The sequence below is a fragment of the Phyllopteryx taeniolatus genome, chromosome 17 (genome assembly GCF_024500385.1).
Source record: "Phyllopteryx taeniolatus isolate TA_2022b chromosome 17, UOR_Ptae_1.2, whole genome shotgun sequence".
NCBI lineage: Eukaryota > Metazoa > Chordata > Actinopteri > Syngnathiformes > Syngnathidae > Phyllopteryx > Phyllopteryx taeniolatus.
In genome coordinates, this window is record NC_084518.1 from 16,174,996 (window position 1) to 16,192,945 (window position 17,950).

At 36.1% G+C, this 17,950-nt stretch overlaps 1 protein-coding gene across 12 annotated transcripts in view; it reads right to left on the reverse strand.

The window, feature by feature from the left end:
* Positions 1–16: 16 nt before the first annotated feature.
* Positions 17–17,950, reverse strand: part of tcf7 (transcription factor 7) — a 47,366-nt gene continuing 29,432 nt past the window's right edge. Inside the window, exons 5-13 of one of the 12 annotated variants that reach the window (XM_061752804.1) lie at positions 17,401–17,488; positions 10,325–10,417; positions 8,763–8,882; positions 7,815–7,977; positions 6,392–6,499; positions 6,223–6,255; positions 5,010–5,058; positions 2,951–3,023; positions 17–2,254 (exon numbers count right to left, since the gene is read on the reverse strand). In XM_061752804.1, the coding sequence (XP_061608788.1) occupies positions 2,014–2,254; positions 2,951–3,023; positions 5,010–5,058; positions 6,223–6,255; positions 6,392–6,499; positions 7,815–7,977; positions 8,763–8,882; positions 10,325–10,417; positions 17,401–17,488 (968 nt within the window). In that variant the 3' untranslated portion in view covers positions 17–2,013. Of the gene's footprint in view, positions 2,279–2,950; positions 3,024–5,009; positions 5,059–6,222; positions 6,256–6,391; positions 6,557–7,814; positions 7,978–8,762; positions 8,883–10,324; positions 10,418–17,400; positions 17,489–17,950 lie in introns of those variants that run through there. The other 11 variants (XM_061752808.1, XM_061752806.1, XM_061752805.1 and 8 more) reach the window with 11 other exon arrangements.

Sequence of the window (17,950 nt, forward strand, 5' to 3'; positions counted from 1 at the left end):
TGACAAGCGCAAGATGTTTATTTAACAATTTAATACGTCAACTAAACAAGAATTGATGAAATGTGTATAAAAAACAGCATTAGAGTGAATTCTGGTGGGACATTTAAAAGTAACACTGCAGAAATGAGAACTTGCCATGTGAATGCAAAAGTACAGTTAAGAAAACATACAATATTGCTTTTAAGATACAGACTCAACTAAAATTTTTTTTAAGCCATTTAATTTTTTGTTTTACATAAACATATTAAAGGTAATTAGAACAATGGGAACTTTGACATTTATAAAAAACAAACAAAAAAAAAACACCTTTACAACATGTAATATAATAGTACCCATTTGGTCGTCTTAGAGATTGTGTACAAAATACTCAGTCAAAACAAAGGAAGAAAAAAAAAAAAGACAATTGAAAAAAATAATGATATAAATCCCTCTCAGGTTTGGCCACCAGCAAAATTTCTGACCTTAGAAATAAGCCAGAAGAAAATATGAAACACGAGTGAAAGTGCCTAAAATAGTTGAAAGATTGGATCAAATGCTCGCAGAAGGATGAATCCTAACGTCCACACAGACGCTAAATATTTCTTTTAAAACACATTTGTTCCTCATCTAGTCATCTCATCGAAACTACCCATTTAGGCTATCAGGCCATAGCACTGGGAGGCGGCATAACACCTCACATTTAGTTTTGAAGGCTGAAAAAGGGAATTGCTGGTATAAAGTTGTTGTCCAATAAAAATTATTAGTTTTTTAAATATTTAATTTAAAACACACAATAAATATATTTCGTTTAACTTATCATTTATTTCATTATTTTTAAATATTAAACTGTAAGACTAAGTTCTTGTCTTTTGCGAAAAATACCCAAAACATTTTACTGTCAAAAATCTATTGTCAATGTAAAAGGTTATTTCGAGAAAAGATGTTTAATTTGATTTGAAACCTAACACATTTTTTTATTATAGTTAATTACTATTTTTAAATAATTTAAGTTAAAAAACTCCTAAATATTTCTTGAAAGAAATGTTTTTTTCTCTTTCCCTATTTTTTTACTTTTTTTTAGCTCAAGACAAAAAAAAGGTTTCCTCTCTTTGTGCAAGTATTAGGAAATACAGTTTCCTGATTTTATTTCTATGCACTGTTTTATTATTTCATCACTTTCAGTGGAAGACAAAATCAAATAATCTTTCTTGTCAATGCGCAAAAAATGGAGGAAAAAGATTTCTAGATTTTATTTCATAATTTTAGCTACAAACAAACAAAAACAATTTCCTGTCTACATGGGGAAAAAAAATCAAAGGGCGTGTACAGATTTTATTTACATGCAGTATTTTATTATTTTATCATTGTTTTGCTAAAATGTTAAATCTGTTTCCTGTCAACGTGCAAAAAAGGGTAAACTGTTCCAGATTTTATTTATAGACAATATTTTATTTTTAGCTACAAATAAAAAAATCTGTTTCCTGTGTACATGCAAAAAATGTAGTTTTCAGATTTTATTTATTTGAAGGATTATATTATTTTATAATTTTTGAAGACAAAAAAAATCTGTTCCTGTCTATGCACAATAATAAAAAATGGTGTTAAAAAGAATATAGAAATGTGTTTTTAAAGAAAATTTTGTTAGCCTAATAGCACAATTAGCCTATGCTATTTTTAATTTATTGTCACAATATAAATAAAAAATACTAATGCGGCTTCGTAAAAAATGTGTTTTTTTTGGGGGTCTGTATAGATTCTCAGTCATTGAGTTGCGCAAAAGTTGACTTGAGGCAACTGGAATTCCTTGTTGAATTATTTTTTTTGTTTTCCACAAACATAAAAAAAAACAACAGGCAATTATGCTGTTAGGCTAACAATGTGTGTTTGTGTGGACTTTTTTTTTGTTTTTTTGTTTTAAACACATCTCCTTGGATTATTATTTTTTTGTTTAAATGCAACATATCCCTGCTGTACACATTTTGATATGATTTTCTTCCCCCCCCCTTGGTTGCTGAGGAAAGCGAGCGAGCCGAGTCACGTGGCCAACAGTGGCTGCTCCGGGCGCTTGCGTTTGCCCAGGGCTGTGGAAGAAGGGGGGCGAGATGGGCGCTGATGCTGCTGTTGTTGTAGTTGGTGGTGGTGGTGGTGGAAAGGGGGTCCGCGAGCCACGGTGCCGGGCGAGGGCGGCGGCGTGGAGTCTACGGCACTTAAATGTGAACAAGTTGGGCTCGCGCAGCCTCCTCCTTGAAGGTAGCGAACGCACTTCTTCTTCCTCCTAAGGACAGTCACAGACAGTTATCTGGGAATAAACCCGGATGGCACAACGTCAATAACCAAAGAAATACACACCACACAAAACATACACAAATACAACACACAGCCATGTGGAACAACTATATTAGTTATATATATTTTTTTATTTTTATGAGGAACTACAACTTTGTTCCATTTTACTATGTATTGAAAAAGATGAAAAATGGCAACAGCAGATCACCTTTTTTCTTATTTTATTTTAAAATAAAAATAACTGTCAATGAAAACCTAGTTATAGCAATTTGAATAAAAACAATTCCAAACATTGTTTTCTATTTTTTTATTATGTATGACTGGTGAGTTTTTTTTTTATTTTTTTTTTTAAACATGTTCACAATAAAATCCTGAAGGGATAAAAAAAAATATATATATACATTTCTTACTATATATCTATAGTCCCATGTGTGTGTATATATATAAACATCTATATATATATATATATATATATATATAGATATATAGATAGATATATAAATGACTTTCTGAATTAGAATAGTTAGCATAGAGGCTAGAAGTGTTAGCAAGGAGTTAGCCGTCAGCACCAACAAACATGGAATCGAAGTTAGTCTTCGCCTTGTCAGACAGGCTGAAAAAGGGGCGTAGGGGGCGCTGTGGAGCAGGTGGGGGGGTGGTGTACATGGTGGTGGGTTTTACACACCTGCAGGGACCGCACCAGTCTGTCTGCTGCTCGAGGCCAAAGCGAGCTCGACATTTCTTAGGGGAGCCAGGCTCTGAGCCGCAACAACAACAACAACAACAACACCAGCAAAGACACACAAGAAGAAGAGGCATCAAAATGGCTGCCATGCGGTGAAAACGTTAGTAAGAAACACACACTGTTAATACACACGAGTTAGTCAGACCCTTTCACGCAGAGATCAGAGCTGTAAAACAAGATTTAGCCAGCCTTTTACAGAGAAACCTAGCCAAGCAAAAGTTTCACAAAGCAACACTGCATCCCATAATTATAATTAGGTTTGTGTCTGGTGTAACGGATATTTCCCTTTTCACACAGAGATCCTGCCCAAAAAAACCAAAAAAAAAACATTGAAGCTATAACAGAAGGGCTGTAATTTCACAGGATAACCCAGTCAAGCAGTTTTTTTTTCACAGCACCGCATTCCATAACAACAGTAGTTGTTTTTTTGTGTCTTGATATTCGCAAATCTCTTTTTAATCGATCCCGTCGAAATGGCAGCATCTGCTTTCAGCACAACAGGGTGGGAGGAGTGTCAGATGCTACATTTCAGAGCCACCCCTTTTACACAGATAGAGAACGGTTCTGTCATGTCTTTCACACACAACCCAACAAAGATGGAATCTTCCTGTGTGGAAGGGAATAGCTAAAAGACAAGAGCAAGTCTAAAGTTTCACCCAAAACCCACCGTCTTGTGTGATGTGTTGAAAGCAATTGTAGTCGTTCAACAATGATTTTACCCAACAGCGAAGTGAGTTGCGAGCTGGTTGGCCTCGGTTACCGGACTGATACTTGAGGCTTAAAATTTCCTGATCGGCTTTGGTGTGACAACGACTATTGCTTTCAACACAAAAGGACGGCACAAGTGAGAGTTAGGTGTTAAACTCACGGTTTTTGCCGCTATCCACTTTCACAGATCCGCCGCCCAAACTCTCTTTCAGCTCTGATGCTGCCTCCAAAGGCGGAAAATTGCCAAATCAACATCGGTTTTTGTGTTACAATTGCTTTCAACACAATTGGGCGGTAGAAGCGAATTTCAGGTGTCAGACATTCACTATTCACATTCACACAGGTGCCATTCTATCTCTGTCGCTACTTACGAAGCCGTAACATTGCCCTGTTGACATTGATGGTGAGAATTGCTTTCAACAAAAGCCCAGGATAAGGTGGAGTTGTTACATCATGGTAAAATTCCCTTAACGTAGGCTCTGCTCCACTTTGTTATGGTGCTGATACTACCGCTCAAGGCGGAAAATGACAGCGTTGTTTTTGACGTATGAAATAGTAGTCAAAAGGTGACCACGACATGGGAGGAGAAGCGAGCGTTGGCGTTTAGAGCCCATTAAGTGGAAACCCTGATACTAGCTGGGAAAATTGCTCGGTCAAATCGGTACCTTTTATATAGCACAGTGAAGGATAACGGTGGAAAAATGGTGTCTTTTACAGGTTGCGTGAAAGAGGCTTCTTTTACTTGAAAGGGCACTTTGCTCTGCAGTTGAACTTTATTTTGAATTTTTTTTTTTGAAAAACCATGCTCATCTCAAAAGTATTCTGTTAAATTGCTGCTATGCTGCTACATCAATTTTCTAATTGTACGCAGGGTTGATGTTTAAGATGCAATGTTAGCGTGGCATTAGCATTGAATTGTAGTATCCATTACATAGTATTATATCAGCAAGCTAGCAGTTACACTCCTGGTACTAGCAGGGTTAGAGGTAACGTTGCTAGCATAGCGGGGTCAGCGGTTACTCTGCTTGCGCTAGTGAACTGGCAGCTACGCTGTTAGCTCAATTTTCTATTTGTACTATGCTAACAGTAACGTTAGCATAGTATGGTAGTAGATATATATACATGATAGTATTATACCAGGAAGGTAGTGGTTACACTACTAGCACTAGCAAGATGGTGGCTATGCTGCTAGCACTAGCGAGCTGGCGGTTACGCTCAATTTTCTATTCGTATGCGTATATGTTTAAGAGGTGGCATTACTGCAACGTTAGCATAGTATTAGCATTTGTACCTGTGTTGGGGTCCTGCTGCTTCTCCCTTTTCCTCCTCTTCTTCTTTCCCTACAGGACGACAAACACGAATTGACACACTGGATGATAATTCAAAAGCATTAGTAAATATGAAATTTAGAAATAATAGTACAAATATGCTAATTAGCTTCTGTCACATTTGTAGCGACTGAAGCTCGTTTACAGGACGACACGCTCCGGTCATTTCATTAGGTACACCTGCACAATCTAATGACATCCAATACAAGACACTTTATGTAAGAAATTCAAAGAATAATGATAATCACTTTTGAAAAATATTTTTGGGGCAAGTTTTGTAGGGCATACTTAGTACATTTTTCAACACAAGAACTTTTCCTACACTTTATAAGTAAAAATTTTAAATGTAAAAAGAGTAAATAAGTCTTTTCTCACTATTCATTTAAAAAAACTAATTTAAATTTTTAATTGTTGTAAAAAAGTCTGATTTTATATTAAAACCTTTTAAGATACAATTGACTTAAACAGTAATTTAAAACGGTTTTAAAATAAGTTAACGTTCTCAATAATTATATTTTAAATGGAAAAATAAAATATTAAATACTTTCACCATTAAAAGGAATACTATTTCATAAAACATAAATAAATAAAAAATAAAAAATATTAGTTCATTTTATTTGTACATATTTGATTTATTTATTTTAACCCAAAAAATAATTTGTTAAAATTGTAACTAAAAATAAAGTTTTACTTTTTAAAAGTTTATTTTGAATGTGAAAAAATATATTTTAAATATAGTAACCATTTGTTAAAAATGTAATAAAAAAATTATTAATATAATTTTTCCTGTTAAAAAAGAAAAGGTAATTCATTATTTTTTGTTAAAATGTAAAAAAAATGAAAGCATAACATGACTTTAAAAAAAATAACCCATGAAAAATTATCATGATGAAAATTTTGTATTGGAGATAATTAGACAGAGCAGCGCAGGCGTCCCTTCGTGTCCCACGAGCATGAAGACATCATCATCATCATCATCATCATCACAATCGTCGTAAAAGTGTTTGTGGTGTGAGCTGGTAACCATAGCATCATGCAAGCCGCCGCCGCCCCTCGCGAGGAAGGAAGCATGCGGAGGGAACGTCGTGCGGCCGTCGTTCGTTTTACCCACAATCCCTTTCATGCATGTTGGCGTATTGGCCCCGCCCCCCCAGCACAGACAAGACGAGTCCCTACCCAATCGGCTTTACTCTTTTCGCCTGCCGCCTCCTGCAACAGGTCAACAGCACACTTAAGGCAACAAGTGCTGTGCTGCCATGCGTGTGTGTGTGCGTGTGTGTGTGTGTGTGTGTGTGTGAGGAAGAGGAGGATGATGGAAATGACGAAGCTGTAATGGGGGTCTTACGTAGTTGTCGCGTGCAGACCAGGTGGGGTACAGTTGCATGTGCAGTTGTCTCTCTTTGCGTGCCAGCTCGTAGTACTTGGCCTGCTCCTCACGTGTCAACGCGTGCCACTACACGCACACGCACGCACACACACGACTCATGTCAGACACAGCAATCACCCGTCACTATGACGACCACACATGCACAGAACAAGGGCTTTAAAAGGTAGCGTTTGAAATGAAATTATTACATGTTAACAAGAAAAAACTATCATTAAAAAAAACATTGCAAACAAAATACATTTTTTAGCTGAAATAAAAATATTGAATTATTACAAATTATTATACTAAACTGTGGGGTGGCACATAGCAAATAAAATTAAATTAATGAATGAACTGAGCAGTTGTGACCGTCTTCCTCGTGTATATAAGGTCAAGGTAAAAATGATTAGATGACTCTTTTTTTCTTAATTTCGTTGAAATTCATTTTAATGCCTGATACGACGAATGGTATATTACCTGAAGAATAGAATGAGCACAACAAAATACATCTGATTTCATAATACTTTGTCCTATTTGACATGCTTAAACTTAACTGTATTCCTTGTGATTTTGGTCAAGAAAATCATGGAAAATGGCTATAAAGTATATCAGCTCTTAAATCCCGCTATTATGATCTATTTTTTTTGTTATCATTATATTTGTTCAAACAAACGTACATTTACAGTAGTTGTACCAAGCATTAAAAATGAACAAAACCCTAAAGAGTGGGTGTAATAATTCTTTCCGTGGCATGTATTACACTGCCCCATGGTGGCCAAAGCACACACACCAGAAGAAGCCGCACAATCAATGCATGAAATAATCATGCAAACTGTTTAATTCTTTACAGTCCATTTAATTAAGCTATTACTTGAGGCAGAATAATTCATCAACAACTAACTGATGATCAAATTAATCGCTAATGATTTTTGATAATTGATTAATCAGTTAGACCTTGTTTAACTTAAAATAGTCTACAAGTCTACATAATTTCATCCTCTCAACAGTAAATATTAATGCAGTAATTATATTTATTACAACAAAGGCACTAAATATTAATAGCAAAGCAGAGTGATAATCTCTGTCTGTCTCTTTTACTTCGAAAAAAAAAGATCAACATTTTTGCTGATTTTCTGACAGATGTTTTCAGTAACTGAATCATAATCAATTTAATGTTTGCACATTTTCTAACCTGTTAAGTTGAAAAATGTTTTAGAAGAAAGGGATAAAAAAAAATCTGATTTATCGATTAAAACAAGAATTGATAGACTAATCGATGATTAAAATACTTGTTAGTTGCAGCGCTAGTTATTAGTTTATTGTTATTAATTGTGCTACTGTAGAGTGCTATCTTTTCTATCTTTTCCTCTCTATCCATCTGTGTGTATGAATGTGTGCGTACCCTTCTTCCGAGTATCTGGTTGATGGCGGCGCTCTCCTTGAGCGTACACTCCGCGATGACTTTGGCCCTCATCTCCTTCATGTAGAGCATGAAGGCGTTGAGCGGCTTCTTGATGACGGGCTTCTTGGGCTCCTTCTCCCGCTTGGCATCCATGTGCGGCTTCCTGACCGGAGGGGAGGAGGATGGAGACTTGCGCGTTGGTTTTTGTCTGCTTAAGAGCGCCCCCTACAATTGTAATGTCGAAGTAGTGCTGCTATTTCATAGCCGTTTGTTTGCTAAGAGGTGTCCTGGCTGGGCCACTATTATAGGGAAGCGTTCCAGGTTCAGCATGGCAACAACAGAGGTATTATTTGATTTTTTACAAGTTGACATAGCATCAAAATTACAAACAAACAAACAAACAATTATTACATAGTTCTTAGGTCATAGTTTGTCTTTAAGTTGAAGGAAGGGAGACTGTCACTCTCATATGTCTCTGAAGAGTAACATTAGCACTGACGCTAGTGCTAACACAAAACACGTATAAAGTAGGTGAACCGGGTGTGCAATGGCGAAAAAAGGGATGACATTCTGCTTATGAAAAGCAGTGCAGGGTTCATGAGAGCTGTTTTATGAATCATTTACTTATTCATTCATTTGTTTATTTATACAATTTTTACCAATAAGTTAAGGCAAAAAAAAACAGCTTTAAAGTTGTTTACTCATGTTGGAAGAAGGACAAGATAGATAGAATCATGATCTTAGAACTGGCGCTAGCGCTAACAACAAACAGTGGTGTCCTGGCTGGTCCACCAATATTATAAAGTTTGGTGATCCTTCTACTACTGGCAATGGCATAGCTGTGATTATCCTTATTTAAAAACGAAATAATGATAATTTAATAAAATCAAAAACACACAAAAACAGTAGAGCATGAATGCGAGTTTTCGACAACTGACTGGTACTTACGCATACATGCCTCTGTCATAATGCTCGTGTTCCTGTTTGCCTGAAGGGGGCACTATGGCAGGGTGTGGGATGCCTGTGGGGTGCATGCCGGACGGGCCCAGCATCAGAGAATGAGAGAACCTGTACAACCACACACACAAACAAACCAAATATATATATATATATATATATATATTAATTATAATCATAAGCTTTCATTATGAAAGCTAAAGAGGAGCTAAGCCAAATAGAGTGACGAGAAGGTGAACAACAATCAGGATAACTTCTATCATTTTCTGTCCACCAATCAAAATCTAACTCAGCCCATTTGGTATCCTTCCACTGGCCAATAGCGGAGGGGTACCAAAAGTGGTAGAAATCATTCATTTTGGTCACTTTCACAATGAGGAGAAATATGCTGGCTATGCAGGTAACACTCCACTAGAGGGCGTGCTAGCCTAATGATGTTAGAATAGAGCAGCAACATCAACAATGAAGCGCTACAGAGCCAGACAACCATCCATTTTCTACACTGCTTATCCTCACTAGGGTCGCGGGTATGCTGGAGCCTATCCCAGCTATCTTCGGGCCAGAGGCGGGGTACACCCTGAACTGGTCGCCGGCCAATCGCAGGGCACATAGAAACAAACAACCATTCGTACTCACATTCACACACATTTAGAGTCTTCAATTGAATTATATATATTATGTATTTTTTCGACTACAAAAGCTAACAACTAAAATAAAAATTAAAAAAAGACAAATAACAATACAAAAAACGAATAAATTTTAAAAATACATGTTCGTAATTAAAAAAACAGAAATTAATACATTTTACAAATCGTCTTTAAGCGGCACATGGGTAATTAATAAAACTATAAAACCAAAAATGTAAAAAATACATTTTTAAACTGTATAAGCTATCAACTAGCAAAAATAAAAAAAAATCTAAATCACTACCTTGTTTTATATTTCCCTTTTTAAATGACATTTAAAAAAACACTTACTTTTAGCTAGCAACACGGGGGGGGGGGGGACTGAATTTAAAAAATGACAATAATTGTTTTAATCGTTTATACTGCATGAGCTGGCAACTCCAAACAAAGTGAATCAAATAAATAGATTAAGAAAATTAAAATAAAAAACAATTTAGTCTGTTTGAAACTGCACAAGCTAGCAGCATGAGGGAAACATTGCCATTGGCGTTACACTTTTGCCATCTTATGTTTGTGCATCAAAAGTGGATTAAAGGAAGAATTTTCACAATGAAATTTGGTCTTTTTTTGGGATGCTTTCTTTGACTTGTAGTAAACCCTTGAGTCATTTTTAGTTATCTGGCCTCATGCACGTGTAAAACGAAACAGCAAACAGGCAACACTTGCAACAAATAAGCACTTTGGCGCCACATTTTACCGTCTTTAAAAATGAAAGCAAAATGACACATCAAAGCGGCTGTGAGGGACTCGCACACGGACGCACTTCAGCAGAGGCGAAGCGAACTGTTGCCATTTTTGGGGGAACATTTTTGCACTTTTTTTGCAGCAGCACGTGGGCGCAGCGGCGCTGGCTAACTGCTGCGGTACCTGGAGTAGGGCGAGGCAGCGGGAAGGTTGGAGGGGAAGGACTGTCGAAACCCGGACGAGGACAGTGCGGCGGGGTACACCGTCTGCTTCTGCCTACCACAGCACAGCACAACCACAAACGTGCTTCACTTATACCAGACTACACAACCTTTTAGTGCAAGAAAAACTAAATCAAACACTTATCCATCCATCCATCCGTTTTCAACACCGCTTATCCTGATTAGGGTTGGGGGGCGCTGGAGCCTATCCCAGCTGACTTCGGGCGAAAGGCAGACGACACCCTGAACTGGTCGCCAGTCAGTCGCAGGGCACATATAGAAATGGACAACCATTCGCACTCACATTCGCAAAACACTTAAATACACTGAAAAGAAAAACATAGAACAGGAATCGAATACAATTATAAAATAAAATGTTACAGTAATTGAGTGAAGTAAATTTCATGAAAAAGTACATCAAAAATGTAATAAATACTAAATAAATGCACTTTTATAATTAAAAATCAGTAAACAAGACTATAAAATGGCAAATCCATAAAATAGTAAATACAATTATACAGTAAATAAACAATAAAATATAATCATAAATGAATGAAATAGTAAATAAGAAATAAAGGGCGGAAAAAATGAAAAAGTACATGAAAATGAAGGAAATATAATCCTAAATATATAATACTAATTTAAAATAAGCAATTAAAATAAAAAATGGAAAATAAATAGTAAGAATAATATAATTAAAAATGAAAGCAGTAAAATACTAAATATAACGAATAATGCAGTTTAAAAATTAAATGAGTGAATAAGATACCATTTTAAACAAAAATAAAATAAAAAGTAAACTGGTGACTAGTACAATAATCACATTTTAAAGTAAATAAATGAATGTAATAAAATTGTAAATACGAAGAGACATTTTACAAATAAAATTGCAATGTCAAAATAGGGAATAAACCACAGTTGTACGTAAAAATAAGTAAATATAATAGTGAATAGATAAAAGACAAACAAAAGTAAACTAAATAAAAACAAACAAAATTAAAAGGTAAATAAAAACAAGATACAAATTACATAAAATACTCACAAAATGAATAAACTATAAATAGTAAATAAAACATCTTGATTCGATGGTAAATAAATAAAATGACAAAATAGTAAATCAAATAAATAATACATGTTTTTCAAGAGTACACGGAGAAGAAAAAAGAACACTAAGAGAGTAGGTTGTAGACTTGCAAAACAGTATAGCTGTGTAAAATTACAAAAGATAAAAAAATACATATAATTATTCTATTTTCATCCACACAAATTTATAATCTCTAGGGTTTTGGTTTATTTTAGGTGTTTATTTATTTATTTTATTTTTTTGCTTTCGCCTTGCTCACATTACAATGCTAGGAGTATTATGTCGACAAAAAGTGAAAAATATAAAAATTGTAACACATACTAACTGGAGGAAGTAATTTTTAATTCTTTTTTTCATATTGTCTGGGTATGTGAATGAAGCAAAATAAACAATCGCTTAAAAAAAAAAGGTATCCAGGGAACAAACCGCATGTGTGAAAGAATCTTCTGGAGAATCTAATTTGAAGCTGTGAGGCATAGGGAGACCCTGTAGGGAAGTCCGAGGGGCGTCACCATTGACAGCTGTGTGTCACTATGAGGCTCACACGCAGACCACGGGGGGTGGAGGCGGTGGGTGGGACACACGCCAGAGAGCCTTTGATATGTAGTATGCCCCACCCACCCTTACAAATCTCCTTTTTCTTTTCCAATGAATGCACTCACACATAACGTCACACACCACCAAGCTAATGACATACAGCGTATGTTCAAAGTTTTGTTTGGGACCGACAGCGGAAGCTAAAACTCGGGTTTCAATTGGACTAACATGTCTCGTGCACTAAAAGTTCAGATCTGGACTAACATGTTAACATGGGTCTAGTGGCACGTTTACACATATGATATATATAAATAAAGAGACAAAAATGAAACAACCTGGATGAACAAGAATATTCACACGCATATAACAGAATGGATGGATGGAAAAAATGAACTAAATTTAAAAAATATAAACAGAACAAAATATACAGTAAATAAAACAATAAAATACTATATAAATAGAACGCGTCTGCTAGAAGTTCAATTTCGGTTGGACAGACTTGTTTATGTGAATAAATACAATTAAAATGAACTAAATAAAAAATATACGAAACAAAAACAAATCTATAAAGTGCAATCGTAAATTTAAAAATACAAATGAAATAAAACACGGCGTTGTGGCGGGCGACTGGTTAGCACATCTGCGTCACAGTTCTGAGGACCGGGGTTCAAATCCCTGTGTGGAGTTTGCATGTTCTCCCCGTGCCTGCGTGGGTTTTCTCCGAGCACTCCGGTTTCCTCCCACATCCCCAAAACATGTATGGTAGGTTGATTGAAGAGTCTAAATTGCCCTTAGGAGTGAATGTGTGCACGAATGGTTGTTTGTTTATATGTGCCCTGCAATTGGCTGGCGACCAGTTCAGGGTGTACCCCGCCTCTCGCCCGAAGACAGCTGGGATAGGCTCCAACACGCCCGCGACCCTTGTGAGGATAAAGCGGTACAGAAAATGGATGGATGGATAAATACAACACGTATGCTCTGACTCCAATCTTGGTTGGACTAACTTTTTTATGTGAGTCACTACAATTAAATAGTGAATAAATACCATAAAAAAGAACTAAATAAAAAAACAAAATGAATTTAATAAAAAAATAAATAGACTCATTCACTGCCAGCCTTCCCAGTTAACGTGGATATCAGAATCAGAATCAGAATCATCTTTATTTGCCAAGTATGTGCAAAAAAATGTCGGGTAGTTGGAGCCGCTCCAGTACGACAACAGACAGTCAATTGATAGAACACTTTTGAGACATAAAGACATTGAGAAAAACAGTCACTGAGTAATAAAGTGTTGCTAGTTATCTGGTAATGCTGGTACAGTTTTTTTTTTTTTTTTTTTGACAATTGTGCAAAAAGATGCAGAGTCCTCTAGCATATTTGACTTCTAAAGCCGTCAATGGCAGTGATTAAGTGAAATTGTAAATAGAAAATTAAAATACTAATTGAATAAAACGAGTATGCTTCAAGTCTGATTTTGGTTATGCAACCAAAATCAGACTTGAAGCATACTCGTTTTATAAACACAATAAAAATAGTGAATAAATCAAATAACTAAAAAAAATAGAAACACTAATTAAATACAACAAACCTGAGTCAGATTTGTCTGAATAACTTGTTTATGCAAATAAATACAATAAAATAGTAAATAAACACATTAAAATGGTAAATATATAAATAAAAAAACAAAAAGAGTGACATAGTAAATTAAAAATGAAATAAAATATAAATTTAAAAATGTGTATAAAAATCTAATTGGACTAACATTTACATTTGCCTGTGTAGACTAGCGTGTTCAAACACATGCTAAAAATCATGTTTAATTCAATAAATGATGTGTTTTGTTCTGATGTGATGCGTTCCTTCAGTGCACAAAACGACAATATGCTAAAACCAAGTAGCTAATCCCGGCTAATCTGTCAAACACTGGCGACTACGCGAGTGTCAAAGATAATTGTCGCAAAATAACATGCTTGACATTTTCACCGATCCTTCGCCTTAAAAAGAAACATCATTATGAGGGGCTGGAACAAGTAGATCATCCGGATTAAAGCAGATTAGCTGTTAATAATTCCTCAGTGAAGACTTCTTGTCCGACAAAGATAAAATTGTTGCCATTCGGAAATATCGGGACAAAGACTTCATTTGAGATCCGTGTGACATTTGACGTAATCCCTGAACCGCTCAAATCGTAAATAATCCGCATCAACAGAGGAATGATTTTAAACGGATTAAACCCCCCCCCCCCACTCCCATCTTTTACTTTCTTTTTTAATGTTAACCGTCTAGGTGCAAAAGAAACATTTTAACGTAAAACTGTATTTGTTTGAGGAAAATAAAATCAAATACAATTATAAATGTAATAAAGTCGAATAAAATAAACTAAATACAAATTAAAAAAGGAACATAATAAATAATGGTAAATCAAAACTAATTAAAAATACAAAGTAAATGAATATAAAATAGTAAATGAAATAAAGAAAAGAACATTTAATAAGTAAAGAAACAAAATAGTAAATAAATAGAATACAAATTGCAGTAAATAAATAAAATGTAAAAAGTAAATGATCAAATGGTAAATAAATACAATAAAAAGATATAGTAAATAAACACCGTGTAAAAAAAAATCTTAAAATGGTATAACTTATTTTTAATTTAGTATTTTAATGTATTCACCATTTTATTTGTATTAAACAAATATGTTGTATGTTATAATGTTTCTCTGATGTTGAACGTGGTTGGTTTGCATTCGAGAAACTTTTTACTTAATTCGGTCTTTCATTTCGTATCAAGACTGCAACCTGAAAAAGATAAACATACGACATTTTTCCGTATCATGGATGTTACAAAAATTGCAAGTGCATTGCCACCCTACTTTTGGCTGGACTAACATGTTCAGGTGTTGCATATGGTAAAACTTCAGTTCCGGAGTTATATGTTTACATGCGTTAACTAACTCCATTGTGATGGAGATTTTTAACTAAGCCCCATTTAAAAAAAATTTTTTAGCAACTGCCAAACAAACAACAACTTGTCATTTAAGATCAAAGAAAATCTTCTTTGGCGATAATTCGATTCTTGGCTAGTGAACGATCACAAGACTTTCTTTTGCTCTGCTAGTGCCGCTCGAGTCGTCCACATTCCGGAGATCACAAGTGGAGAGACGAAATGATTTGAACGGCCACGGGACCTCGGGTTAGCAGTGGTGACAGCAGGTGAAGCGCTGATGTAAGGATGCGGGTTATATTAAAAGGGACACTTTTCATGTGTTTATGCAAATCTATTAACATTTTGCAGGAAAAGTTTAATTTTGGTAAGACAAAGACATTGACACATAGCTACTAAAACATTTACTAACACCTTGAAAGTCAAATTTCGCGGTTCATGTGTATCAACTAACAATTTTACATTGGCAGCAAAAGCCAAATTTAGGTCGAACTAACGTTTATGTAAAACCTGAGTATTTACAGTACACGTATGCTACGAATTTATTTTTATTTGGAGTGACGCGTTTACGTGGACAACTAACATATTTACGCATCTCTAATAAGGCTAAAACTAAAATTTGGGGTGGACAAACGTACGCACAATTTATTTAGGAAAATCTATTAACTTTTTGAGTAAAACTTTAATTTTGTCAGGACGAAAACACTGACGTGTAGCTACTAACGTCCTGACATTCACGTTAAAAGTCAGATTTTGTTGTTTATGTATATTGACTAACACTTTTAGATGTGCTGCAAAAGTAAAAATTCAGTCGAACTAAAACATTTACGTAAAACCCAATCTCGGACTAAACGGTATTTACAATACATTTATGCTACAAATGTAATTTTGCACTTTACCGTAAATCTTATTAGAGATCAACTACTTCTTAAAGTAAAATTTTCATGGGAATAAAAAATGTACACGTATGTTTTTCAAGCTACGAGTCATCGTTTGGTCGATTATTTTTATTTTTTTTGGCAGGCTAGTTAAAATTACCATTAGATGTTACAAGAGGGATTTACCTTCAAATAAGGAATATTCACAAACAAACACTGTCGTAACACATACAGAAAACAAATATAATAAGACTCACGAGCATATATTCTCCCCTAAACTTTGGAAAATCGAGTGAAATGAATAAAGTTCAATCGCAACTTTCTTCTACACACAGCAAGAACAGCAGGTATTTATTTTTATTTATTGTTTATTATTGGCACGGTGTCCGACTGGTTCTGAGGACCCGGGTTCAAATCCCGTCCCCACCTGTGTGGAGTTTCCATGTTCACCTCGTGCCTGTGTGGGTTTTCTCCGGGTACTCCGGTTTCCTCCCACATCTCAAGAACATGCATGGTAGGTTAATTGAAGACTCTAAATTGCCGTAGGTCTGAATGTGAGTGCCAATGATTCTTTGTTTCTATGTACACTGCGATTGGTTGGCGACCAGTTCAGGGTGTGCCCCGCCTCTCGTCCGAAGATAGCTGGGATAGGCTCCAGCATGCCCGCGACCCTAGTGAGATTAAGCGGTACAGAAAATGGATGGATGGATGAATGTTTATTATTGCTATTATTTTAATATATTATCATTTTACTTCTTATTTATTTTCTGGTTGTTATTCTAAGTTATATTTAAAGTTGAGTTTTGGTAGTTGAAGAAATGCAAAAGTTTTGAAATCAGTGAATAATCGTTTATTAATCTTGATATCATCCATCCATTTTCTGAGCCGCTTCTCCTCATTAGGGTCGCGGGCGTGCTGGAGCCTATCGCAGCTATCATCGGGCAGGAGGCGGGGTACATCCTGAACTGGTTGCCAGCCAATCGCAGGGCACATACAAACAAACAACCATTCGCATTCACAGTCACACCTACGGGCAATTTAGAGTCTTCAATTCATGCATGTTTTTGGGATGTGGGATGTGGGAGGAAACCGGAGTGCCCGGAGAAAACCCACGCAGGAACGGGGAGAACATGCAAACTCCACACAGGCGCGGACGGGATTTGAACCCGGGTCCTCAGAACTGTGAGGCTGACGCTCTAACCAGTCGTCCACCGTGCCGTCTATCTTGATATCAATATCAGTCAAAAATAATTGTGATTCTTATTTTTTTTCCCATAATCATTAAGCTCAAGTATCTATTTATGCGTTCACGTGTATGGTCAATTGTGGGGGAAGTCACATTTATCTATCTCCTAAATAACGTGTTGTTTGCTAAAATTCTGATTTGAGCGAGATTAGCACTTTTACGTTGATCTACTGAAGCATCAAAGTACAGGACAAGGTCACATCACAGCCAAAGGAGCATAAATAAGCACTTTTACACTTTGTACAAGGTCACCACAAGTTCACACAGGACTCACTCACAGGTGGTTTGTGTTTGTGTTATAATGCATGTGCGTGTGTGTGCTTGCATGCGTGTGTTTACATGACACTCACCAGCCCATAGAGGGCGTAATCTGTCCGACACCGCCTGTAGGGAGAGGGTAGTAACCTGAAAGATCCTGGGATTGATGCCTGTGAACACCTGCAGGCAAACACACAAGTACACGGTATACGTACGTACGTACGCACGCACGCACGCACGTGCACACACACACACACACACACACAATTATGACAACTGCACACGTACTTGTCGTTTTTAAGCACATCATTAGGTCGCTTCAGTGGCCCCCTGGCCATAGAGTCCATTAGGGCAATTAGCGCTATTAGCAGTGTGGGAACCTCATATTAAGGACACACAAAGACACACAGGGGTCACAAACTACCATTACGTGTATTACTGTGTGTGTGTGTGTGTGTGTGTGATTATACAGTGCTTTGCATCTAGGCCTACAGTATCTTAAACATGCACTAGCAACTGTTCGACAAAGACGTTTAATTGTACTGCAGCGCTAACAATTACATTTTCTTGTGCTCTGCAACCATAGGTGGCGCTAGGCCTACTTTCAGCCTCTTGTGCAACAGCCCAGATGAAGGAAATATT